Source organism: Mycteria americana, chromosome 6 (genome assembly GCF_035582795.1).
Source record: "Mycteria americana isolate JAX WOST 10 ecotype Jacksonville Zoo and Gardens chromosome 6, USCA_MyAme_1.0, whole genome shotgun sequence".
NCBI classification, from domain to species: Eukaryota; Metazoa; Chordata; class Aves; order Ciconiiformes; family Ciconiidae; genus Mycteria; species Mycteria americana.
Window position 1 is genome coordinate 33,838,875 of NC_134370.1, and position 27,857 is coordinate 33,866,731.

General features: G+C 40.0%; 1 protein-coding gene across 1 annotated transcript in view; it reads left to right on the plus strand.

Moving 5' to 3' along the window:
- The first annotated feature begins 532 nt into the window (after positions 1–532).
- Positions 533–27,857, plus strand: part of BICC1 (BicC family RNA binding protein 1) — a 115,560-nt gene continuing 88,235 nt past the window's right edge. The window contains exon 1 of the mRNA XM_075505273.1: positions 533–1,040. Within this exon, the coding sequence (XP_075361388.1) occupies positions 581–1,040 (460 nt within the window). The 5' untranslated portion in view covers positions 533–580. The remainder of the gene's footprint in view (positions 1,041–27,857) is intronic.

Here is a 27,857-nt window from a genome sequence, read left to right on the forward strand (position 1 = left end):
TACAGAAAAACCGCCGAGCGGAAAGCCAGGGCCCTTATCGCCACGGGGAGATTTGTCAGCCACGCCAAGCAAACGGTGTTTCCAGGACACGCCGGCAAAACTTTGGCTTGCCCGTTTCTCCTGCACACACAGGCACGTTTCAAGGGGACCGTTTTGGGGCGGGGGTGTTATTTAGGGCCCGTTTCCCAGGGCCGCCACCCCGCCCGCCACGTATTTCACCCGGCACCGCACGATCGCCGCCGACCCTCCGTCAGGCGGCGGAGGCGGGATGGCCGAGGGGGCCGCGGGCGGCCCGGCACCCCCCGCCCCGCTCCGCCCCGGGCACCGCTCACCTCACGGCGGGGCCTGCCCCGAGCGAGGGGCGCCCTCCGGGGCGGGCAGGGCGGCGGCGGCGCCCCTAGAGCCCCGCTGACAGGGACCCCGGCGCGGGCCGGCCCTGAGGCGGAGGCGGTGCCGTTGGGGGCGGCATCTCTCCTCCCCCTCCCCTCCCTCCTCCCGCTGCGCCGCGCCGCTGCCCCCTCCTCCCGGGCCGCGGCCGGGGATATCCCCGGCCCCTCCCCGGCGGGCCGGCGGCGGCCCAATGGAGGCGGAGATGCTGTGCGGGCTGCGGGCGGGCTGGGGGCGCCGCCGAGCCGCGGACGCCGCCGCCGGCCCGGGGACGCGCACACTCGGCGGGGAGCCGGAGGCAGAGGCGGGCGCAGGCGGCGGCGCCGGGGCCGGGACTCTGGCAGGCGGCGGCTGGGATGAGCCGGGGGGGCGGCTGTGGGGGCAGATAGCGTCCCGCGGGGAGGCGGCCGAGTGGGGCTCGGAGCGGCGGCGGGGTCCGCCCGGCAGCGCCATGGCGGCTCAGTGCGACCCGCTGAGCGGGTACCTGCAGCAGCCGCTCTCCGATCCAGGCTCTAACAGCGAGCGCAGCACCGACTCGCCCGTGCCCGGCTCCGAGGAGGATTCGGCCGGCCCGCCGCGGCCCCTGCACAGCCCCGAGTGGGGCGAGGAGCGATTCCGGGTGGACAGGAAGAAACTGGAGGCCATGCTCCAAGGTGAGGGCGGGGAGAGGCGACGGCGGTCTCCGGGGGGCGCGGGGCGGTGGCGGCTCGCGAGGGGAGGGGGCCGCGTCCCCGGCCCGCCATGCGCTGCCTTCCCTTCCCGGCCGGGCCGGGGATCCTCCTGTCAGCGCCTCCGGCGCCGCAGAGCTCTCCTGGGCCGGCGGGAGCCCCGCGGGCCGGGCACGGGCTCCCGGGCGCCGTCGTGGCCTCTCCGGACGGGACTGCGCGGGGCGGGGGGGGGGAGGCGCCTTGTCTCCCCCTGGAGCGGAGCCGAGCGTCGCGGCCCCTGGCCCGGCCTCGCCAGCCCCGGTCGGCGGGTGACGGGGGCACCCCCGGGCCGTCAGATGTCGCTTGGGACCGGGCCGGCCCCGGCGTCGCGGGTGGCGTCGGTGCCCAGCCCCGCCGGAGCTCGTCCCGCACCGGCAGCCGGCGCGCTGAGAGGCTGCAGCTTGGAAGGTCGAGGTCTCTCAGAAATCCCGCTTTAGAAACAGAATATCCCCCCTCTGGCAGGGTGGTTCAGGCTCTCGGCTTTCGAGGAACAGCCAAGGCCGCCGCGTAGCGGGCAGGGAGCCGCTGAAGCCGGGCGTCCCGGCCGGAGGAGCGGGGACGGCGCCGGGAGAGCTGACAGTGGCAGCCGCTGCATTAGGACTTGCTCTGCCTTTGGCTCAGCCTTTTTTTTTTTTTTTTTTTTTTTTTCCTCCTTTTCCCCCTCTCCTTGAGACGACATATTTTGTCCCAGTATGTTTTGAATTATCTACTTCTCAGTGGAAGTTACGTAGGCAGTTTTTGACAAAATAGTATAAGAGTAGCAATTGCTGGGTTTTTTGGTAAAGAGCAGATAAATAGATTTAAACCAGCTGGGGATGTTGCTGAGTGGGATAATTCCCCTGGCGTGTTCCCTGCTGTCTGCTCTGAAGAGCCCGCGAGAGCAGAGGTGAGTTTCAGGTCTTACGTTGTCAAATCTTAGGGCATGTTTGGATCAACAAGGAAAGATGATGATGGTTTCAAGACGCATACTCTTTCCTCTGGGACTACTGTTTTGTAAACATGTAATGTTACATTTAACATTGTAACTCAAGTATTTACGTACATTTTCAAACCAAATAAACACCTGACAGCTATTTCACTATTGTTCATGTGGCGTGTCACATGGAAAGCATTTCATTCACTTACTGGGAACTGTAGGTACTTGCTCCCTGACCATCCCCTGTCAGAGCACCTGCCTCCTCCAGCGAAGGGATGCTGCGGGAGCTAGCAGAGGAACAGGAGCGGGTGAGTGGGGCTGGCCACTGAAGAGCTGTGGTTTGACTTGGTGACTACAATGATTGGAATTTTTTTAATTGAGATTCTCTCTCCTGGGGGTGAGTTAATCTTTAATCAGTTAATACTTTAGTGCTAGTAGAAAAACCTCATTGTGTAATGCAGTAAAGAGGAAGGAGTTCGGGGAAACAGAAGTCTCATAATCAGCAACAACTATTTATAAAGATTTACTCATCGAAAGTGTCTTAAAACAAGAAACATGTGGGTATTGAAAAGAAAAAGTATTTCTGTGTATTAAGTGGTAGGAAAAAGGGTCGAAAGTTACAAAATGCTGTAAGAAGATTGAAGGTTGCCTTAACATTTTCCTCTAGTAGCAAAATAAATTTCCATTATCTCATCCCACACACAGTCGTTCCTTCTACTGCCTGAGGTAGTAAGCATGCGAGGGTAAACAAAGCTCCTAAGCAGAATCCAAATACTGTATAGGTTGTGTCATCCAGTAGTAGCCAGTGTCAAAATGTGAGATTTTTTGTTTGCTCCTTTGTAAATTTTTCTTTCTTATCCTCCTAAGAGTGTAGTAAAAAGTGCATGGTTGATAGAGTACAGTGAGTAAGCACAAACAGAATGCTGCCTGCTTTTTGATGAGAGGTTGCTGTATGTCCGGTCTAGAATACACATGCTTCAGGTGATGGTTTGAGGAGTTTTTGCATCAGATATTTATCCTTTTTTGTGAAGAAAAGCATGTGTTGGACTCGGGAATAAGTGATTTTGTGTGAAAACCTAAACTTTCTGGCTTATTGGTAATGAAAAACTGCTTATTAGGAAACAGGAGGCAAACATAATAGTTCTTTCTGTCAGAAAACTGTGAATTGTTTTTTAAACATTATTGCTTTCATTCAGTTTCCTCTGTACTTTATGAGTTTTTATCTCATCTCTTGAATTCCTACAAGATAGGTTTTACTTATCCTTTTCTTGTAGGAGAATACCTCAAGCACTGAGTAGATCTGCCAGGGTGTCACAAAGAGCATCATGAAGCCAGATCTATAATTGGTACCCAGAAATTCGGAGTCAAGGAGTCAATTATACTGCTGATTACAAGCCAAAGTTGATTTTATTTTTTAACTCCCCCCTCCCCCCCCCCCCCTTTTGTTTTTTGTGGCCATCTTTTGGGTGTGGAAGCTTTGACTCCCCGTAGTAGGAAAGGAACAATGGAAAAGAAGCAGTGTGCCATCTCCAGAAACTAACTTTTGTTAGACAATTCATAGGGTTGTGTTTCCTATGGTTTCTAATACCAGATCCTTCACTGGAAGTTCTTAAAATATGTGAAAATTGCGTTGTGGAAGGGAAACATCTCTGTAGTCTAAGTGGTGATGACCAGATTTCTGATTTCCAAAGGTTATCCAATTTTTTTGCCTTTTTTTTTAATTCAAGCTGGTGAAAATACAGCTTCTTGTTCATATTAGATGCTTAAAGGCTCTTCTTTTGCTTTTACCAGCTGCTAGAGAGCATGTTTACACTTGTGAAATTTACTTTTAAAATTATTTAAAAACTTATGATTTCTTCTAGCATTCACCGTAGCTTTCTTACATTATGGGAAAGTGAGAATATGTCATCTTTTGTTCAGTTGTCTTTAAAGCCAAGTTTGAAATGGCATCTGTTGAAAAAACCTATCAGGAAATGTTCTCATTCTTGCTTGGGGATCCCTAATTGTTTTGCTAGTCAACATCTGTTGTTTACTGTACTAATGGTGAAATGTAAAAAAAAAAAAAAAAACCATCAGGAGTAGAAAGAATACGAAGAAGCTCAGTGTTTGGCTTTGTGCTTCTGTTACATTCTGTGATTGTGTTGCTGAATTTTATATGCATTTCTGCCATGGTTATTTTCATCTTTCCTGCACTTGATATTTTGTGGATAGTTTCTTGAGGGACAATAGTGACTTCAGCGAGACTCACGTGGGCGGAGCGGACTGTATAGCTTATGGGGTACCTTACTGTCAGATACAGAGTCCACAACTGGAGTAAGTGCTGTAGCAAGACACTGGGTAGCTCTCTTTCAAAAAAGAGTTGATGTGGCTAGTTTGCTACCAGTTGTATCTGAAGCAGAAACCAAATCTGAATTGAGGTGTCAGAAAATCTCTTGAGGGTGCTTCTGGTACTTTTCCCCCCCCCCCACTTTGAAATAATAGTTCTAGTATTTTTGGTGTTTTGAAGTTTGGTTCTGAATAGCCTTAAGATAAATATGTTAAATGAAAGGTAGAGGGAGCTTCTCTAAGAGCTTTGCTTTTTCTGTTTGGAATATCAGAAAATGCAAAAGCTGTGGTAAAAGCTTTGAACATAAGAACAATTTTTTTCTTGTTGTGTCCAACTGTTTTGTATGACTGTTTTAGTACTTGCTCATAGATGACTGGAATAATGTTCCATAAACAAATCTCAGTCTTTGCAGTGGGGAGTAAGCTATCTTACACTGCATGTCTTCATCAGAGTTTGTTGGTGAACAGATCTCTTTAGAATAAACTCTTTTTTCCAGGAAGCAAGTTTGAGTAAAATGGATCAGCTATTCTTTTCAGCAGTGACAGAAGATGATATTTCATAGTAGCCCTATCAATTATAGCTGCTCTGCACTAAATTCTGGTGAATGCTCAGGTGCCTTAATACTGTGGAATAATTTACTTAGTGCATGTTTGAGTGCCATAGCAGCTGAGTATTATTACAAAAATGAAAAACACTGAACTTAGAAAAGCTGACCAAAAAGTATAATCTAACAGCTAATGTCACAGCAATCAATAGACTTAGACAAGTTGGCCATGAACCTTAAAAAGCGAAACAAACCAACCAACCAAAAAAAAAAGCAACACCTTTTTCTCTTGCATGGTGTGTCTTATTCTTGGCTACAGTGTGTTATGCCAGTCTTGCATTTCAAATAATCCTTTTTCTACATCATGTTCTTTAACAGACATTGGGGGTTTTGATGGGATGTATGTAAGCACATGCTTAAATACTTTGACTTTATAATGCACTATCACACAACAGTACTTGGGTAAAAAAACAAATCCATGCTGTTTTTTAATAAGAGTCTAACTCTAGCAGTGGTGTGTGTACCATATTATATATGGCTCTTTCTTTAAAAAAACAATGGTGTGCCTGTTAGAATTTGGTTTTTCTCTGTTCTATTTTGTTTTTTTAATGCATCATCTTTCAGTTTGAGGACTCTTTGCGGTAATTTTAATTATGGGACCCAAAACTTTATGGGTGGTGTGTGTTGTTGGTTTTTTTTTTTTTTTCTTCCCTCATGAGATAATTCAGTATATACTTGACTATTGATAAACAAACTCATGAAGAAAAGCACCGACCTACATGCTCAGAAAACTCTGAAGAGTACTCAGCACCACAAGCACCCTGTTTGCTGTTGCTTACAGAGCAGGTTGTGTTGATACCAAGTGGGAATCTTGGAAAATAGCAGTGCCCTGTGCTGATTTAGTACTGACTGACATTAGTGCCTTCATATGTTAACTGGAGTAGGTCAGAATTATAGGAATCATGTCAATCTTAATTTATGTAATATAGGCTTGATTTCTAAAAATAATAAAGGATCATTTATTATTTTTCAGGCAGTAAGGCTAAAAGTACTGTAACTCAAATTTAGTATGAACAGTCAGTACAAGCAGGTCATTTGAGTACCTTTGTGTAGCTCTCCCTCCTGCCGTCGCAGCGTTGGGGGAGCACTCCCCTGTCCTGCTCCCTCGGTTTTGGTGCTTTTTGCCTGTCACGGGGAGTTAGAGGAATGCTCAACTAGTAATTTTTCACCAAAGGAAGTCCTGCTTTTTTTAGAGGGAATTGACAGAAATACTTAGAAAACTTTTTTGCACAATTTAATCTAGGTGAAACTTACTTACTGTAAATCTACTGAAAATCAATTGTTAATTTCTTTGCCTGAAGGTCACCCTTGAGGCTGTTGCCTGATCCTAAGACTGTACTTATGCAATGCCTAGTTCTCATGCTTGGATGATAACCAATTTATTTTGTTTGCTGATCCATCAGGTGAAACTTGCTGTATTTAAACAAGTATATTTTCCCTACCTAATGCATAACTCTTTGGGAAAGTGTACTTTTAATACTTTTCTAAGACTTCTCTACTAGTTTGTTTCAACTACAGAGAATGCTAAACGGATAAGTGTGACATGCAAAGTTGGGGGAGGCAGGGGGGAAGAAAAGCACTTGGATTTGAATGTGCTAAAGAAGATGGAGATGCTCTAGGAAACCTGGGCCTCTGCTGAGACTTTGCTACAAACAATAGTTTTATTAGAGGCTAGACCCTGAAGGCATAAATTAGTAGATTTTGAGAGAGTTAGCTGCTTAATAGGCAATCGTAACTTAGATAGGATGGTTCTGACTGTGATAGCTTCTGTGTGGGGATGGCAAGCTCCGTGTTAAATTTATGTTGGGTTTTTATGTTTGAAGGGCTAAGCAGGAGTTACTACTTCTCTTCTGGATTTTTTGTGTGTGTGTGATGGTGGCAGAAATCTGTATAATAAAACTAAATGTACTGTGATCCTTAAAATAATTAGTATACCTTGCTTGCAACTCAAGTTAAAAATACTCAGAGTGCTGTTGATTTATACTTCTGTTTAAAGTTCCACGTGTCCCTGTTGGAGCTTTAAGAGATGTGAAATACGTCTTTTCTTTGACCAGATTCTTTCTGAAATGTCTTCTCAAACTCTTTATTTTAGTAGGTCCTAAACACAGTTTCTTTTCCTAGAGGAAGAAAATGTTTTTTTTCTGCTAAATTGTGAGATTTCTGTTGGTGGTTTTTACTATTTTGTTGTTGTTGTTCCTTGCAATGTATCAGCATAACCTGGACAAGGACATAGTTGTGGGGAAACTGGAACCTTTCTGATAGCATTTACATTTGGTGTTTAACTTGCATGTAGCAGAAAAAAAAATTCAAGTTCTTTGTCAGGTTTTCAAATCCCTAAAGTGCTGAATAGTCTCTTTCTACAAAAATAAATATATGAAATGAATTTGTGTGACTTGTAGTTTAAAAATGTTCTTGCATTCCACTGTTAACAATTGTAATAATACCACTTTCTCAAGTTTCAGTGTTTTTTAAGTAGTACAACGGACTATCATGGTTTGGCATGAACTGCTAAGTTAAGTATTGCTGGCTTGCACATTCCTGTTGGTTATATTGTAATCTTTACCTCCATTGGAAAATATGTCCTATTTTGAGTACTTATTTCAGGCTCTTGGCTTTATGCCTGTCAAACAATGAAACATACTAGTTTTCTTTAATTTCAGACCTCTGTGTTGAAGAACTAATAGCTTTTTTAATTTAATTTTTTACAGTAATATCCCTTACTGTGAAGACTCAGTAGTGACTTTCGTGAACTTTAAGCATAAAAACTAGTTGGAGTTAGAGTTCAGATAGCTTATTAGTTGTGTGTACTTTTTGTAGCTGAAGGAAGGAGGAAGCTTATTTAAGGATTTCTTCTTTAAGATGCTACCTGTTAATCAGTGGTAGTTTTTAAAATAATTTTGACTTAAGCAACTAAAAACATTCCTTGAACATATCTGCAGCTTTTGTTCAGTATCTACTTTAGCTTATGACTAGGTGTTCTTGTCTCTGGTTCAGATCAGTATGATTGTATTACATGGAGCAATGTAACTCTTCATGTTTCGGTGACTTTTATAGCTGATTTATGTAAAGATGTCCACAGTGATATCCTCTTTCCTGGGATAGGAATACATAATTTTCAAAAAAATTGCTTCCTGTTAAAGGTTGGTTGATGTTGTGAGAGAACACTCATGAGTGATAGCAATCCTCTGCCAGGTCACTGTATGTGTAGAGCTATTGGAGTAACTGTAATCCTCATAGGAAACACAGGGCTGTACCCTTTCTGCTGTTATCTCCCTAGCTAATAGTCTAAGGAATCTGGGTATTCAAGAAGTTCTCTGATTTATATGTACAAGTGTAGTTTTTGGATACTGGGGGGGGGGGGGGGGGGAAACCTCTTGAAGTCTATGCAAGAAAAGATGGGTGTGATGGATAGGAGGTTGAAAACAAATACAGAACAGAGAGAACACTAGGTGTCTAGTCACTTGCCTAGTAGCATAACTACGTTTAATTTTTCTGCTGCAAACCAGATTGCATGAAGAGAGGTTGATGGACATGTAGCAACATTGGTCTGTCCTAGTCATTATCCTGGCTGTGTAGCTCTAGTGTAATAGAAACCAGGACATAGAAATCGGGAAGGCATGCAATACGTATGTGCCTGCAGGACAGTTACAGAAGCTCTCATACCTTTTCTGGGAAATCCATGAGTAGGTACCTCCCTGAAGTGCCTTATGCTAATGCAGGCGGCATGGATATCAGACAGGTGGAACTGGAGGTCTGCGTGCAGTCACAGGGCTATGATCTCGCTGAGGTTGGAGAGGTGTGGTGGAGTAGCTCTTGGGACTGGAGTCCTTCAATAACTGGATACAGGCTCTTTAGGATGGACAGGCTGGGATGCTGAGGAGGCGGCGTTGCCCTTTTATGTGAGAGAGTGGGGGGGTTGCATGGAGCTCTGCCTTGGAGCAGTCAATGAGCCGGTTGAGAGTGCATGCGTCAGGATTATTGGGTAGACCAATCTGGGCGGTGTTATGGGTGTCTGCTACAGACCATATGATTAGGAAGAAGAAGCAGATGAGGTCTTCTTCAAACAACTGGAAGAAGCCTCATGTTTGCAAGCCTAAGTGCCCATGGAGGGCTTTAACCACCCTGCTCTCTGCTGGAGGAACAGCACAGCAGGGCACAAGCAATGTAGGAGGCTTCTGGAGAGCATTCATGACAACTTCCAAACATAGGTGATCAAGGAGGTGACAACAGAAGGTGCTCTGCTGGACTCTGTACTTGCAAGATAGGAAAAACTGGTCGGGAACGTGAAGATGGAGGGCAGCCATTCAGAGGGACCTCGACAGGATGGAAAAATGGGCCAACAGGAATGTCATGAAGTTCAACAAAAGGAAGCATGAAGCTCAGCACCAGGGGAGGAGTTGCCCCATATACCATCACAGGTTTGGGCCTGACAGGCTGGAGAGCAACATCCCAGAAAAGGACCTGGGGGTCCTGATGGTCAATCTGATCATGAGCAAGCCTGCAGTGTGGCGTTGTGACAAAGAAGGCCACCAGCGTTCTGGGCTGCATGAGAGAGAGTGTTGCCAGCAGGTTGAGGGTGGTGATCCTTGTTTGCTACTCAGTCCTGGTGAGACACATCAGGAGTGCTGTGTCCAGACCTGGGTTCCCCAGTACAAGAGAGACATGGCATACCGGAACAAGTCCAGCAAAGGGCCACAAAGCTATTGAGAGACTGGAGCATCTGACATAGGAGGAGAGGCTGAGATATCTGGGACTGTTTAGCTTTAATCTTGAGAAGAAAAGGCATAGGGAAGACCTTATTAATTTTGTGTACGTGTGTCAGGGGGTATAAGCAGATGGAGCCAGACTCTTCTCAGTGGTGCCTAATGACAGGACAAGAGGCAAAATTTCATTTTATGTCTTTTCTCCTTTTTCTGAAAAGGAAACAATCCATAAAATCTGGGGACTTGTCAGTTTTGCAGTGCTGAGTGCTGAAGTGAGATCACTAATGTCTCTCTTCCAAAGAGTGAAGGAATCAAAGGATTCTTAACTACAAAGCTTCATATTAACTTTACATTTTCAATTGTTGAGTTAAAATACTAAATCTAATATTGGACTGTAATATTAGAGCATAATATTTGTTAATGTTATGTATTGAGTAAGAGTATAAATACACATTTTTAGGTAAATGCTTGATCAGATACCAGTATTAAAAATGTCACTTTGCAGCCTGAACTGTATTCCAGGGTTGATAAAATTGTGACTGAGTATAGGGGTCATTTTGCCTCCCCCAGGGCAGTGAGAAACATCTGCTGGGGAAAAAATGGTCTGCACATCCCACCTTTAAAAGTCCTGGTAGGATTTAGATTCTCTCTTTTTTTTTTTTTTTAAAAAAAACCCTTCATCTTTCTTATGCCTGATTATTGATGCTTTTTAGTGTCATGTCAGTGAAACTTAAAATAGTGATGGAGCAGTCAAAAGTTATTTAGGTTGCCTTTGCATTTTTAAGCTGTGGTTCTCTTGAACAGGTAGAAAATCACTAATACTTTTAAAATTTTTATTCTTGTTCTATTTGTTTACTGTGGTTACTGCTGTTTTTTAGGTACAACTTTATAATTTATGGTGGCTCCTAAATATAGGCTGATTATCATCTTGCAAGTCAGTGTTGACCATTTTATAGTGTTTCCCAAAAAAATAGATGTGTCTGAAGCTGTTTCACAGGCCAGTTGCTGACCACTGGCCTCTGCCTGGGAACTGTTGTTTCACGATGAACAGTGAAGACCAAAATATTGGGGCAGCTGACCTCTTCCTCTGTATACCTGCTTTTTATTTTTATTTTGATCCTTGTATCATCTCTTGTGCCAAGGCTGTATCCCGTCTTATTTCCTTAAATATTTATGTATTGACAAAAAAAAGGAAATATTTTGGATAGTCTGTGTTAGGTGGTGTTTTCAAGGCTTTAAATAAGCGGAACTGAGAACAAGTGACAATGCCCAGCACATTTCATGTTTCATTTGCTTGCACCAACCTGAACGATGCAGTCACGGTTCGGTGTGTGAGATGAGGTGTGGTGACCCCACTGCGTGGCTGGCAGCAGCGTGCGTGCACACGGTAGTTGTGTACGTACCCTAGGTCTGTTGTGTGCAAGGGCTGGGTCCAGCTGATGAGGGCCCAGCTGCAGCCTGTGCCTGGGGAGGGTGCTGGCACCCAAACCCCCACTGCCCCCAGGAAGATGGTGGCCGGAGTAGGTAGCTGCTGCCAGGGCAGGTCTCGGTAGGCACCTTCTTTTAGCCTGTTCTCGTCCATGCAAGGGGTGCGTGGGTGCTGCGTTTGGCTGCAGAGTGCAGTCTTGCTGGGGGTGCTCTGGCCCCTGGGAGCGTGACCCTGCTGGGAAAGGGACCTGCAGCCTGGCCAGGCGAGCTGGGACACAGGTCTCCTGTGGCAATGCGTTGAGCACTGCTGCTTTGCTGCCTTCAAACAGCTTTTAAAAGCATCATCAGACAAGGATATAACTATCTCTAGTTAGCTTGTGTGTGCTTAACTGCTTGAGCTTAAACTGAGGCATCGGGGTTCACTTACAGGAACTGGATAAACTAACTGGAGGTTCACTGCCCAAGCAGTGGGAACTGGCTGTGGGTTGGAGTGGCCTCACTGGTTCAAATGGTGTAGTTTATGGACTCCATGCTATGGCTTACACTATGTCCTACTGAGCTTTACATTCTTACTGATGGCATGTTAGCAAGTTGTGAAAACAGGACTTCCTAATGCAGCTTAGATTGGAGCACAGTCATGTTATCTCTATCGCTTGGATTCTGTTGTATAGACCACAGAAAAACTTGTTGCTCAAGGTACCCTTCCCAGAAGTCTCTTCCTTGCACGTGTGGGTGAGAACAAACAGGAGGTAACTTGTTCTTTAGGATCCTTTTCTTTCAAGGGTGAAGGATTTTTAAAAAGTGTTTATAAATGTATCACTTGTGATGTGAAAGACAGACAATAATAGAAGTTGCATGTAAAAGGCACGAGATTTCCAGTCATTCTGACTACCTCCCAAATGGCCAGCTGCCAGCAGCTGTGTCTTTTGACTTTGGCGTCTTGAGATCAACAGTTTTATAAATGCTGTGGAATAAAGCTACTATTTTTAATGCTTAGGTTTGGGGTTTTTTTAAAGTTGCCCAGGTTGATATCCCTTTGAACTTTAATGATTAGATTTTGACCCATTTTATTAGAGGCTAAGGACTATTGGAGCACATTGTGATCACTTGGGAGGTCACTTGCCAGGACACACACAATCTGCCATCAGGTGAAGATTTTTTTGAAGACGTAGTTAGTGCCTGATAAGTGATATGCATGTATGTAGTTATGTCATCTCCAGAGAGGTACAAATGCAACCTCATAGAAATGTTACTGGACTAGGACCAATATTATCCATTGATCTGCCTTGAGACCTTGATTAAAATGCTTTTCTTTCCCCAGTCTGATTTGACTATTAAGCCTTTTCCCAGAGGTAGGAAGCTGGTCAGTGCGGTGTCAGCCGCAATGTGGCCTCAAATTCCCTGTTCTCATGCAATTGCAGTACTTGCCTGGTGTGTAAGGGTTGCAGTGTACCGTGTGAAAAATACTCCTTATGTAGAAAACTTGATAAACTTGTATGGAGAAGCTTTCTCTCAAATATTAATTTAAGGAAATAGTGACTCCCCATTCCTCTTCTGGCTTTTTGCCTGTTGGCAACATGTAGATGCAAGTGAAGCATGAGCCGTCCGTTTTCCATTTGCTAAACTTCTGCGCAGGCCAGGCCTGGGAGGCTTTGCGGACTCTTGGTTCCATTTTCCGCTAAAACTATGTGATATGAATCAGGTCTGCAAGAGTTGTTTTCGAGGAAAAAATAAGCAGTAATCTTTCTGCTTGTATGGTTATTGTGAGGCTTGCAGTATGTAGATGCTGAAGAATTTCTTTGTAAAACTGTGGCTTTTATAGGTACTTTTTTGCCCCTGTACCACAGAAAGGTTTTTCTGATTTTTTTTTTTTCTGTAGGTCTGCCCAACGTTTTGTTTAAGAAGCTATGGGATGGTCATTTTTTTAGGTCTCAGTCCTTCTTTAAAGCTTTTTAACTTGCAAAGCTAACTTCTATTTGTAAGAGTTACAATGCCATGGGATGTTTTTGCTTTAGATGCTAGAATATTACAGAGCTTTTGAAAGCAAAAATTATAAATAAAAATGAGTGCCAAGGAAAGAAAAAATGAAGCCTCATTCCAGATCATTCAAGTAAAATAAGTGTATAAGTTGAATATGGATACAAAAAAAAGATTTGGCTGTGTTATTTCTCACTTTCTTGGTACGAAGTATCTGTAAAAACTAGATTAATTGCCCATACTACCAATGAGATGACTAGCAGAACAAAACCAGAATGCCATTCTGCTGCTTGTAGAACAGGTCAGATCATGGGCTTTGTCTGAATAAACTTCATTCTTGGAAAGGAATTATGCTATATTTCTTTGTGGGGAAAACTTGCAACATTTTTATAATGCAGTTCAGCTAAACAGTTTATAGTATAACATGTCTGAAAATCAGCATTAAGCCAAGTAAATCTGTCCTGAAAGAAACAACAGATAATTCGAGGTAGAAATTGGTAATACTAATGATTTATCCTTTTTTAAAAAAGTGCCATTTCAATCCTTTTGAACATATATGATATACATATGTGATATTTTTTTTCTTAATGTAATATGCACATACACAAACCGTCTGTTGTATGATCTACCTGTGCTATTGGTATCTTGCTAGATAAAGTTTTAAAATTTTTAGTTGTATTGATATTCTAAAGTTTCATTGTGAGGTTACCAGATATTCCAAAGTTTTAAATATATTTTCACTACTTCCTTTTTTGTTTATAAAATATTTTTTTAATTCTACTTACAGGTGATGATACTTTTTTCCATTTTAAGCAAAGTCTGGTTTTAGGAATCTGTATTGCCACTCTGAATTATTGGTTTAAATTAACCTTTAAAGTTGTCTGTTGTCCCTATTGCCAATAACTTTGTGTGAATGGAGGGCTTTGATTATATCTATTTTTATTGGCTCTGTTCTGTTCAGACTATGCCTGCAATAAATTTATGGCTGTTGAATATGTGAGATTGGTAACTTAAGGCTAAGCATCTTGAGAAATGTAAAAAATGAAATCTGTAATTCCAAAATAAATATTAGGTCAATTAAGTGATGCAGTGAAGCATTTTTATGTTATGGAAAGCTTTAGCAGATTGATGTCTTCTGAAGATATTCTCCGTGACCTTTATGGTAAGATAATTGAATTGCTTGAGGGAATATAAACTGGGATTCAGTGAACTGTTTGCAGTGTAATTAAACCAGAAGCTATGTTGTAAGGTAGTTCCTGTGCGGAACATTACACTGGGCTACAAAAGCCATGATGAGTGAAAGGTTAATCACTTGATAAAAAAAAAAATCTGTGTTTAAAATCATATCTCTGTGTGTGTAATACATATATTTAAATAACAAATATGTATTTGTGTGTAATTCAAATGAAGGATACATATGCCTGTTGTCCTTACTGTGACATGGAAATACTTTGTTTCATCATGATCTACTTCAAAAAATACAAGACTTGGTCTCACTTTTTCTGCGTGTGTAAGTGCATCTGTGGGTGAGAGAAGGGCTATAGGACGGTGAAATATTAAATTACGTTAAATGGCCTTTGCTTATATGCATTTAGAGCAGTTAAAATGGCATTGATTTAAAGAGTCTGGATATGAAATACATTTTAAAAATATTGTTTTATATAGTGGAAAAGAATCTTGGTACTTTTTTTTTTTAAGTAAAACAAACATAACTGCTGTTTTTTCCTTGGTAAATTTACTTCTGGAGCATGTGTAAAATAGCAGATGAGAGAGAATCTGTTTCTAATCTATTCCATGTGCAGAAACAGTGAATAAATTTGATGAAATCTTCAGTCCTTTATAAGCAGTTCCTTTTTGAAATACGAACATATCCTGCAGAATTTTCTTTTCTCCCTTTGTGTGGAAGACATTACCATCATTAGAGTCCAGAATACATGGATTCTCAATATGTGTGAAATTTTTTAATACACTAAACAATTGAACATGTAAGGATGTTTTCTGGGTTGCTTAGCAGCAGTCAGGTTTTTTATTTTAAGTGGCCTTCAGTGACATCTTTAGATTGTTCAGAGACTTGCCAGAAATAAAAAAGTCATTCCAATCTTTGAAACATGAGGAATCATTTAAGCCGTGAAAAAAGTAGGGTTGGCTTATTGTAAAGTTTTGTTTGTATTTAAACATTTACAAAACTTTATATTCTGTTGTCTTGTAAATGTTTGAGAGAAGTGAGTGCCAGAAGAGTATTCTGTTAAATATTAAGTATAGTTTTAGGTGACTTACCACCTGAAAGACACAAACTTTGATTACAGATCAATTGTATCTGAATTAATTTTTTTCAATTGGTATACATCTAGTTGGAAGTATATTTTCTGTATTTATATGTAGAGTTGAGTATTGTTAGTGGTGTTTTGAGTTGAGAATATAATTCAAACCAACTGAAACATAAAATATTAAATATACTTGTTTCCTTATGGGATATAAAATGCATATTTACAAAAACCTCTTAATTGGGTGGGTCTTCTGTATCACTGCAGAGCTTGTGTTGGCACTGCCTTCCACTCTGGCTTGAATAGCCAGCAGAGAGTTTGAGACTGGTTGTAATACGTGCTAAAGGGTTACCTGCTGTCAGCTTCCTGCTGCAGCTCCCCTCTGACTTACGATGCTTTTGGTGTCTCTCTTCTGTGCTACCTTCTTTCTACATTGCACAAGTTAAAGGAGTGTTCATCCTCCAAGCGGAGTAGTGGCTTGGGTCTAGTGGGAGCATGCTGCTGGACCGAGTAAGGCGTGGGAGAAGCAAGTGGCTGAGTTAAAGGAAAGATTTACGTAGCTGCCCGTGCAGGTTAGCCAGACCAGAGTTTTAGTAGAAGGGTGTAAAGGCCAAGTTTTTCAGACGGATAGGAAATATTTTTAAAGTGGGAAATCTTGGGACCCGAGAGGCGAACGGAGACGTGACTAAGAGAATTATAAAAGTCCAGTAGCTTTGGACACGCACAGGAAAGATCTCCCTGTACATTGCGCGGCGGCCAGACGCGCTGTTTGGAGAGGAGCTGCTCTCGGCGCTTCTGTTCAGCTTCTCTTCCGCTCCTTTTCTGTTCGTACTATTTTATGAGAGGAGAGGAGGAGAAACCACTCACCAGCTCAGTCCTGCCTCCTTCCAGCAGTGTGATGAATCGAGATCAATTGGAGCACATTTGGCATTTTTGCAGCTGGTACACAGCTGGGCTGTTGCCTCTTTGTGTGAGCAAGAGCAGGCTAAGGGCAGGCATGAGGAGCTGGGAACCCGCAGGGGTCGGACGAACATTCAACTTTCTTCCCTCTTCTCCTAACCTGCCCTTTCAGAGGAAGTAGAGCTTTGGCGAACACTTATTTTATAGTGTGGGCTTTGGTGTAAATACTTTCCTACTTATATCTGCAGGCTTGCCGCCTTTCCATGTGATGTGTTGAGTAGGGAGATCTAGTGCATATGTCAGAGAAGAGCTGCTCTGGTTGATCAGATCTGCTGTACTGGAATGGAGGCAGTGGTAAGACAGTTGAGACTAGTACATTTTCTATTTGCAGTGGTAAAGCAAATTCGGATGCCTCGGGACATGTTGACTTCCATATTAAAGATTTAAACTGGAGGACCATGAGGTAGAGCTGCTGGTTGTGCGTCAGTCATCATTGGTTTGCATCATTCTACTCTAAAGAGGAAAGCAACAACCATAAAATAAATTTTGTAATCTTCTAGATAATGCTAGAGATTTTAAGATTATAGCTTTGAGTGCAGCTGAGTATTCACTTTGTAAGGTATTGGTATTGTGCTGTTTTACTGATTATCTTAATATCTTGCAAATTTCTTAAAAATAATTTGGGGAGTATACATATTTTTAAGGTAGATCAATTTTTACCTGGTAGTGTGATGGTAATCATAAACTTATAGACAGAGCTTCTTACTCTGAAACACTTCAAAGTCCTTAGTATTTAGCATTATGTTGTAATTTATCCTTTCTTACATCATTTTAATAATCAAAGGAATAAGAATGCATTCTTAACAATGTCTAAGTAATTTTATATCCTGCAAAGGAGTTTAGCATCAGCAAAAGTTAAAACATTGTAGTCTCTTCTAATTATAGAATAGAAAAATCTTTCATTGTGGTCTCTTGTAATTCCCAAGTGATGTAGTCTTTTCAAACATTCTGCTCTTGGGCTGTATCTCTTTAGTTCAGGTTCAGAAATGCAGAGGCAATTTATCTTTTTAAGTAGTTCATGAGTTAAACTTTATTGAATTTAAAGGGATAGTATTCCAACATTTTTGAGGACAGGAGATGAAGAAGCTTGGTTAGGAGTAAGACACCTTTTTAGGCAAGTTATTATGTAACTTTGAATTCAGGTTTTCTTTTAATGTGCTCTAATGACTCTAGTACTTTCTTCTGTAAATGGCAGTTACTACCCCAGATGGACTGCCAGCCCAAACTAGTATATTACCAGCTTCTTTTGCTCAAATACAGACTGTTTTGTGACTTTCTGGCAGGAACTAGTTAATTACTGCAAAGTAGAGGTTGGCATCTGTCTGAGCATCCACACTGAATACATTAGGGATTGGTACTTGAGCTAGCTCCCTGATGCTATTTCTCTAGCAATGTAAGAATGGTTTTCTTTTCTGGAGAAACCTCGCTAATCTGTGATCAAGTGGGCTCATGCAGGGACAGTTACAGCTGGTAAACATTTCACTGTGACAGCTTAGGCAACAGAAGCCAATTTGGTGGGTTGTTTGTTTTTTTTTTTCTAAAAATGTTTCTTCTGACACCTTAAATTTGGTGATTATTTTTCAGCAAGTTACAGAAAAGATTTGTATCAATTTCCGCAAAGGTTTTGCCAAGGTTGTGGGTTCATAGTAGCCAAGCTGTCTCATGATTTCAGGGTAGCAACTTACAGAGCTGAAAAGTATTTTATGGTTAAAGCCAGCTGAGCTGTAACAGGAAACCCGGATTCAACCAAAATCAAAATAAAAGAAAAAAATGCAAACAGGAAATGTTGCTTTTTTTGGCAGTCTTAATAATAAGGGCTTATGAACTCTAGAAATGGAGTAGACCATCCAGACTTTCACCTCTGTTGGTTCTAGGGTTTTTTTTATTATTATTATTATGCATGATTGAGATTCGCAGAGACTTTCAGAATCTCGTGAGCTTTTTTGGCTTTTATTCTAGCCATTGCAATGTTATTTCCTTTATGTCGAGACAGCTTTGGGAGCTTTGCTGTGTCTATGGAAAAAGAATAATTTATAAACTTACAAGCTTGTCCTTGCAGAACAATCTACTAGTCTCTGTACAACTTAATGAGGCAGTGCATATAATTAGGACTAATTGTTTTTAGTAATGTGCCAAAAAAAAAACCAAACAATAGCCAAATTCTGGTTTAAAGGGACAGCTGAAATAGTTGAAGTAGCACTGGTAAAAACAGCATGAAGGAAGATGCTTAAAACCATAAATTAAGTGATAAAGTCATTGTTTGCACAGTAGAAAACACAGTAGTGTCATGTTTATCTCAAGAACAGGCGGTAGAAGAAATTATTTTTCTCAGATAATAAACTGTATGAAGCGTGAAGATTGGAGCCGCATCTGATGCGTCATACATATGCTATTGCATGTGGTTGATGGTTACACTTTTGTAATATCTTGAGCTCAAGAATAAGTAGTACTGATGGTAAGTATTGTCTTTAGAATGTGGCCAAATAAATAAAGTGTGTGTATTGTTTATAATTTTTTTAATGAGAATATCTGGATTTCAGAATCTTGGGTTTGCATTTCTGTGAGTATGTGGACTTAAGTTTCTTTCAACTGCAAAAATAGACTTAATACAAAATCACTCAGTTTCTGCTAACTGAGAAAGTGGGAAAATTCCTATGGATTAATTGCAACTCTAGGAAGACCCAGTTAAATAAAGTCAGTAGTAGGAGGCTTTGCTTGATACTTATGTGTGGGTAGGGCTGTGCTTGCTATTTTTCTGGACTAGGCATAATGTAGTTGTATGCTTCTTATTCTAAGTGGACACTTCTACATTAAGGAGGATTTTTGTGAACTTAAAATGCTTATTTTCTCTAGTGTCCATTGCATCTGCAGTGTGACAGCAGAGCTAGCATCTGCTCTGCTGCTAGAGTTCTCTCTGCGGTGACTTGTCCTTATCCTTTCTCAATGCCTTTGTGATTTAAGATTACTGAATGAGGGCTCCTTTAAGATTTCAAGAGCTAGTTCTTATGCAGATACCTCATGTCTGGAAGTGGAAGTTTCCAGTACGATGCATTTGCAAGAAAGCTCTACTAGTATAACTTACAGTATTATTAACCTTTTTCCTCTTCAAGTGCAGTCTTCTGCATCCTTGAGATACTGTTTACTCTGCTTAAAGACTCATGAAACATGAACTTTCCAAATATTCAACAGAGGAACTAGAGCAGCAAGTCCTCAATTTTCCCTTTCTGCTTAGTTTTAAAGCTAATCCATTTTAACTGCACGAAGAATGTACTTTTTCTGTTAGCTGGTTTGCACTGCATGAAGCTATAGTTCATGTTGTGGAACATCTTGAAGTCTATATTATTGTAATGGAAGGGGAATGTTAGGAATCTCTTGTGGACAATTTATTTTTTGCCACAGAGCTTTCTGTATCCTTGCTTTGGATGGTGAAGAACAAAGACTGTAATTGCTTGTTTAATTTTTCTGTTCTCAGTAGTAGGCATTTTCTGATGCAAGGGCTCCATGATCTATCTTCTCCTTCCTGTCTTAGGAAAAAAAATAATAAAAATTGTAGAGTTGGCAATTTTAGGTAAGATACATATCCTTAAATTTCCTTTTTTCAGATGGTGGCACATCCCTGCTTTTTGTTTGTTTTTCTCCTGGATGACTTAGTGGCATTATTCAGCATTACTCAAGGCTTTACGTTGTTCTTGCAAACCTGTGAGAATACTGACCTGGCTTTCTCTGACCTGAGTTGCTGTGTGTGAATAAGAAGGCTGAAATAGAGGCAATGGGCTCAATATATTAAGAAGAACACATAATTTAAGAGAGTGATCAGTGGAGGTTTTTTTCTTAAATTATAAGAGGAAGAAGCATTAAAGGGTAAAGCGAACTTGCAGAACTTCCCAGAAGTGTAAATCTCGCCCAACATGTGAAAGACTTCTTTTGTGAGGGCTTGATAAAGCCTAGAGGAAGCAATGGAGGACTTTAAAAATTTCAGATTTTTTTCTGTGATTGTGATATTTGCCTGTACGTATTGCAAATTGGTGTTGAAAAAAATCATGTGACTTAAAATAGTTATCAGAAAGAAAGTGAGACTGAGTAGTAGTATGTCTACCTTTTAGGTAAACTGTATACTTTTTAATGGGGTTTTTATATTCCTGCTATTCATTATTTATCACTTTCGTGCATTGCTCTCAATACAGACTTTGATGGAGAATGAAAACCTAAAGTAATTTTTTTTCAGTATTTATTAATTGGATCTCATTAGGAACTAGAACAAGTCATTTTTGCACTTTTTTTTTTTTTTAAATCAACTACTAACTGGTGTTTAGGGGAGACAGTAGCCAAATATGAGCACATAAGGAATATTGGCCAATCTGTACTCCAGGGTTGTGGTCGTCGTTTTTCACTGAAATACAAAACTGAGATTCCCTTGGCTGTCAAGTGGCAAAGGTGCTATTGTATTTTTACTCTCCAGCAAAACTGAGTACTCAAGGTTTGGCTTATCGTTGCTTCTGTTGAACATAAAATGCTGATATAGGTCCTTTTTGGCTGAAGATACTACTGATGGCTATTGCAAACAAGCATATAGTAATTTGTTGTTGTTGATGGGTAACTTGTCTTCTTCACAGAAGCCTGACGCCAGTACATGCTTATGTCTGGGAGTGCTGACTTTGAGCTACTTTACCCTGCTTTCAAGTGGTATTTCTTCAGGAACGTTTGCAGTTCAAAGACCCTTGCCTGTTTGAAACAAAACTGTTGTTGAATGAGAAATTATGCATTCATACAGTGTTCTTGTTTTCCCACATATAACTACAGATATGATTATTGTGAATTAAAAATAGTTTGTATAATTGAATTGAAAATAATTTATATGTATATGCTCACTTGTGTTTCACATTGTATAAATCAAACGCAGTTAGGTACTTCTCGGGAGCAAATGTGCTCCATAAATAAAGGAGTCCTTTTTCTCATATTCCATATCTTTATCGTTCCCAGCTAGAATTACTCTCAAGAACAATCTGTTTTAGTGTTCCCCGATTATGGCTGTTTGCTGTGCTTCTTTTAAAAAGAGTTTTGGATAATGGGTTTCCTTTTGCCAGGCTTACTTGATATTTAAGTTGATGTTTTAGGCTAGTTATTTCTTGGCCTATTTTAAAATAACTTTATCAATACTTATGTACCTTTTAAATAGAAGCATGCTTTCCTGTAGTTAACAGTCTAACGTTATCTGCTGCCATAGCAATCTAATCTTTACATGTTCTTGGATAACACTTTTTAAATATTTTTTGTCTAACAACTGGCCATGGTTTTGGTTTTATTCACTATCAAGTCCTCAGAGTGACATTATGCTCCTTGATTATAAAATATATCTTAAAAAATAAGGTTTTTGTACTATGTCGGCTCAGCTGCAACAATTAGATCTGGATGCATGTATTAATTATTTCAGTTAATTATGACTACTCCAAAGAACACAAATTGGCAGGTAACAGGGCAAATAACAAGGTTTTAAAGTGGACTTGATTTTTCTCATTGGTTCACTGACATTCCTCCCAAATTACTGAGATTTCCATGTCACTTAAAGCAAGTGTTTTTGCAAAAACTTTATGCAGGCATGAAACATATGGACAATACTTATAGAAACTAGGATATTTTGCAAGTACAACATGTTGAAAGATGTTACACAATGTTTAGTCCATAGTGCTTTATACTGATAGGTGATAACATCATTCTGATTTAGTGATAAAAAATTATGATTTTTGTATTAGTCACCCCATTACTTAAAATGTGCTCTAATTTGAAAGAGCTATAAGCTTATCAATTATTATGCAGTGTATTGTAGCCTGTCTTTAAGTATTTTTCAGAGGAGTAGGGTGGTATGCTGCCTGAGTAGAGGCACTTACCACTGTACTTGAGACTCTGTAAGCTTTTTGCTTTAGTACTAAATAAGCATACAAAAGAAAATGTAAATATAGACTTTAAGGGCACTGTTGATGCTGGAAAATGTCATGTTGGGATATGCTAAATGCTTGCTATGATGCTTACCATCATGTCATCATTATTTGTGAGGTGTGCCTTGTGCTGATCAGCAGACACTTAAAAATGGCAATTCAAAATACTAAGTCATGTTCGAGGTCACTTATAAATGTGCATTATGATGTATTAAAACTTTTTGCTACAGATTAGGTTTTGATTAACTTATTTCTCCTGTGTACAAGTTAGTTTATTACTGTGTAAACACTGAAAAAGGAGTTGATACTTGACATAACACAGAAGAAAAAACATATTCACATGAACTTTTACTGAAAGGATCTGAGTTGAATAATACTGAGCAGAAATGGTAAAAATTATTCCTGAAAACAGCATTACATTAAATCAGCTGCACTAACATCTTGCTACTTAATACTGTTTTTCTTTGCAAAAACACAGTATTTCTTGAGCTAAAGCTCCCACACAGGAACTGGAGGCAGAAGTAGGCCAAATATTAGTTCCTTACTCTTTATCGTTTGTTTTTCTAGATTTTGGCAGAAATCGCACATTCTTTGTTTTAATTTTTCACTTCCCCACAGTTGACATTTTATATCCTTTAAGTTTACAAGTTTCTTTCCAGTTTATTTTGCATGAACTTAAAGGGGTTTGGTATTGTATCAGCTCTCCTAAGCAGGACTTTCTTGAGTCTTAAAAGTGGAAAAGAAGAACTTTAATTTCAGAAATACTCAAGGTTACTAGATAAATGAGTTGCGTAACTCAGAATTACAGTTGTCTAACCACAAAACAATGCTTTCTTGTTTACTTGTGGTCATTAATTTAGCTTAAGCATTTCCTGCACTGTATCACAACTTTGTGTAAATGGAGTTTTGCAGAATTTCTCTGGCTTACATATTTCTTGTAAACAACAGTTTTAGAAATAGCTTTATATCCATAAAAATATAAATTGGCTAGCAGGGAGCTAGATACTAGTCTTAAAGTTTGTACACTGTAGACAATGATTTGCTTGCATGTAAAAAGAGAGGAGTCTTATGATTTGAGTAACATGTTTTGGGCCTGTGCGTAGGTAACATAACTTCAAAACAACTCTCCACTTCCTGACTGTTTCTTAAACACCTCGCTCAGTTTAATAAAGTTTGAATAAAAGGTTCACCAGTCCACAAAGGCTGGCTTTCAAATCTTGTTACACATACTCGTAAGTGATGTTTATTTAGAATTAGTCTGATACCCATAGCAGTTCTGCAATATTCGCTTTGACTGCTCAAACCTATGAGGGGTTTTCAGTCCTCTGCAGGATTGCTTCCTGAATACTGGAAAGTGCAAATGAAGATTTTTCACGTTGCAAGTGTCGCAGTTAAAAGGTGTTGCCAAGACTTTGCAGTCTCTTGGGAGCATTTCGGCTACCCTATGGCAGGACCTTGCCTCTAGGGGGTGGAAATCACAAGGAATCTTATCCTTAATAGATCTGGCTTTTTAAAGACCCATCTGTTAAGAGGGTTGGGGTGGGGGGAGCTTTGTATTTCTATACATCTCCCATGTAGCCAGAATACATAATTTGGAAACCAAGAAAAATTGACACGAGTATGTTTGTGCATATGAAAGTATAGCCCAAAAATACACGTGGGGTTTGATGGTTGAGCTATAAAGTTGGTGATAATCTTTATTCCTATAGCATGTTCTTATATTTTTATTTGTTCAGATAATGCAAAATTTGCATCCTTGACTAATTTTTTTCTTCTTGAGATCAGCCTAAATTTGGGAGGAGTCCCCGTGTGAAGATGGCTAACAGCCTAGATCGGTACTTTAAGGTGAATGGGGCAGTTAAAGCTTCTCATCAGTTTTCCATGATCCATACTTAGTCTTAGTGATGTGTGCTTCCAGCATGTCTGTATTTAACTTTAAAAAGAGCTTTGGGATCTTTGTGAGGAGCAAGTCTCAACAGCATTGAGCTATTTGAATACATAACATTGTACGTTCTGCCAAATGAGATTTTGGTTTGGGTTTTTTTTTAACCTTTGGGTGACTAACTTATGGTCTCTTTCCTTTGACCCGCTGTAATACACAGCCTGAACTCAACTGCATAATACTTAACTGCCATGCATTCTTGGGAGGTACTTGGTTCCAAGGCAATCTGGAGAAGCTTGTGGATTTATAGCACCTAGGACTGTAAAGCATTACACTGAGCGGTTCTCAACAAAATGGTAACGAATACGTTGCTTTGCTGCTTAATTGTATAACGTGACATTCTGCTTTTATATGCCACCCTTACAGTTAGCTTGGCAAGAATACTTAGGTTTTCTGAAATAGTATTTAGTAAACTGAATGCAGTATGCACCTGGTTAGTTTTTTCCCCAACGAAAAAGACTTATCCTCCTGTCCTTCAGCTCTTTGTTCACTGTAGAGAAAATATGTTGTAGTTTTTTCATAGTTATTGATAAAAAATTGACTAGAAATAGTTAGTGAAAGAATGTAATTATCGTTCACCTGAAGTTCACAAGGATTTGCTACCACTCTGCAAACATTTTATGGAAGAAGATTTACTTTGAAAAACATGTTGGTAATAAAAAGATACTCTACCAGTGTAAGCGCAGAATTTCTTGTGGAGCTGCATGTTTTTGTCCAGAAGGCAGCTTTCTCCTGGTGCCGATTTAGTGGAATCTTTTTCTGAATATATGCATGTGCTATGTCTCAGTGCAGTACTGTTTATATCCATAGTGTTGCCTCAGTGAAGAAGCAGGTAGGATTTCCTGAATGGAGTAATTTAACTTGGGAGATAAAACTAATGTAATTGTTTTAATTTATTTTTGTCTAACTCTCTAAAATCAGAATGCTTTTGCTTGTCTTAAGCTAGCTGTCCTCTTTTCTGCTAAACAGTCCACAACACTAAAGTAAAAGCTAATAAATTATGCTTAACAGCTAATGCAGTCCACATCCTCTAACACTGCATGATTTGAGCTGGCATGGATGCTAGGCTCCCGGCTAAATTTTACCACTATAATGTAAACCAGTGCAGGCTTTTATCTTACTGTAAACTGTATCTAGAAATCCTAATTATAGAACATGACATTCTTTCTTCACTCTGTGTGTGTATGTTTGTATGTTTTTATTTATATGCATACGCATAAACGTAATCATTTAATGCTTTGGCAGCTGTATATAGCAGTTGTGTTTTTTAATATAGGAACTGTTCATAAGAAGAAAAATCATGTAGATGTTGAAAATGTGGACATAAAAGCAGCTGTGAAAATAAAACTTTTTCACCTTTACCAGAAGGGTCTAGACTTCTGTTGTGCTTTGATCTTCTTACCTAAACAATTACTTCACTTCCTTAGTTTCTTAAAAACAGAAAGATCTTGATGTTGTGAGTAAACTTTAGTTTGGCGAAGTAACTTACATTGCTGTGTTTTTGTGCCAATACATAATTTGGATTCCTTGCCTAGCTGATGTATGGGAAAATGGGTGACAAATTAGTGCACGCTTTGTTGTGGTGATACATAGCTCTAAATTTGATGTATGGGTAAATTTCTCATTTCCTCTATCTCCACCCTTTGGGGACACCCATCCCACTCTCTCTTTACACAACTACTTTGCAAGTTCCACACTGATGTTGTTTGCTCTGTATTTTGTAATGCACAGAACTAATTGTATTTATTCTTGAGTGAAACAGATGAACTTGTTTTATTCAAATGTTATCTAGATTATGGTGAGATCTAACAATAAACCAAACTCAGACAATTTTTTTCTGTCTTTAAAGCTGTGAACAGTATGAATTGACACACACAATGCATTGCTATAAGTTGGGTTACATGTTTAAAATGTGGTTTTTACCTTCTGTGTTAAAGTATGAGTTTTTCTATTTTCTCCATTTTTTAATTAACTAAATACTTCAATGCCTTGCCCCAATGCTTATGCATGTACTTATTTAAATCTGTTAATATCTTATGCTTTTCTTCTTGGCTTTTTAAACTTTTTGTCCTTTGTTACTTTATACTGCTTCATAGCCCAGTTATGCTTTTCATGAAGTATCTAACTGGGTTTACATTTTTCTGCATGTAAACTTAGACTTCTGTTTTTTTTATTCAGGAAGAGTAAAAGATACAAAAAGGATCTGATTGACTCTTACCAAATACTCAAAGCAACAGTTGATATCAAGTGGTCGCTGCTTCAGTAGTAGTGTCAGTAGTGTAACACATTATAAATTTAATCTAGAAGAGTGACTCACAATTTTACCCTGAACTGGAAATCAGTTATTCTAAATTTAACAGCCCTTTCTAGAATTCCTCTAGAATTCTCACATCTCTAGAATTTCTCACATGCCTTACATCCTAGAATTAGAATGTACTAAAAATAAGATTGAATTTGATCCGATTAATATTCAAAATATTGATGAAGGCATTTTATGCTTCTGTATGAAATGGAATTTTATAGGCTTGTAATATATATCTATATATATGATAATTGATAGAACTTATTTTCATGATGCCAATTACATATAGTACAATAGGTACTGAATGCTTGACCTGAGTACTAAATACTTTTTAAGGAGACTGGGGATGTGAAGCAAAAAGAACAAAAGGATCTGAGAATGGTATCTGGGAAGGAATTTGCATCTGAGGTGATCTATCTGTTTTCAAACTGGTTAACACGAAATAGAAAAAGGAAAACATTCAGAATGCTCAGGTTAAGGGGAAAAAATGATGCCAAGCAGCCTGGATGTGTGGATTTGTGAGTGTGGTCTTTTCCATGTGAGGTGTTATCAGCTGCATAGATCTGCAGAAACAGGAGCTCAGATGCCTAGAAAAGGATTCATAACATGTGTCCTTTAAAAACTCTGAGGCTGTTGTTTTTTTATTCCGATAAAGAGACAGAAATGAAAAGAAAATGTTTTTTTGGACAGAAAAAGGGAACTGTTTGTGTTTTGTTCTCCAAATGTTCCAGTTGCATCCAGGAAGCTGGAGAGTGGGGTTGGTTGGTTTTTAGAAAAGGAAGAGACCTCTTAGTTCCAAATAATGGTTTTTGTCCTTGTCCGTATGTATTTGCAGAATCTCGTTCAACATAACGGTTCCAGATACGCATAGTTTCTCATTACGGCTTGAAAGGGCTTTTTTTCCATGTAGCTCAGTATGTAACCTGCATTGCAACAGACTTAAACTGGTTTCCTGTATAAAGCTTTGTCTTTGACTTAATCTTGGCTTCTCTCCTGTAACTCCACATCTGTGAATGAGTCATAACAAGCAGGGCCATCAGAAAAATATTGTGTACATTTTTGTTCAAATCTGTAGGGTTTTTGTTTCTAATTTTTTTACAGCCTTGCTACATTCTTCCCTCCCATGTAATGAATCATACAGTATCTGTACGCATACCTGACAAGAAAAGTGGTTGTGCATTGAGAGAAAGTTGAACGCTAAACAAATAGAATATCCCCAGCCATCAGTCTGCTGAGAGCAGAGCTTTTGTATTTGGCAGTTATCCTCTGTTAGCCCCTGGGGCACTTCTGATATTATGATTTTCTTTCCACCTGTAAACAGCAAGTTCTGTTAAATGGATACTCTGGCTTGGGGGCAGAGTTGGATCTGTCGGGCACTGGCAGCAAGAGAGGTTCTGCCTCCTGAGGC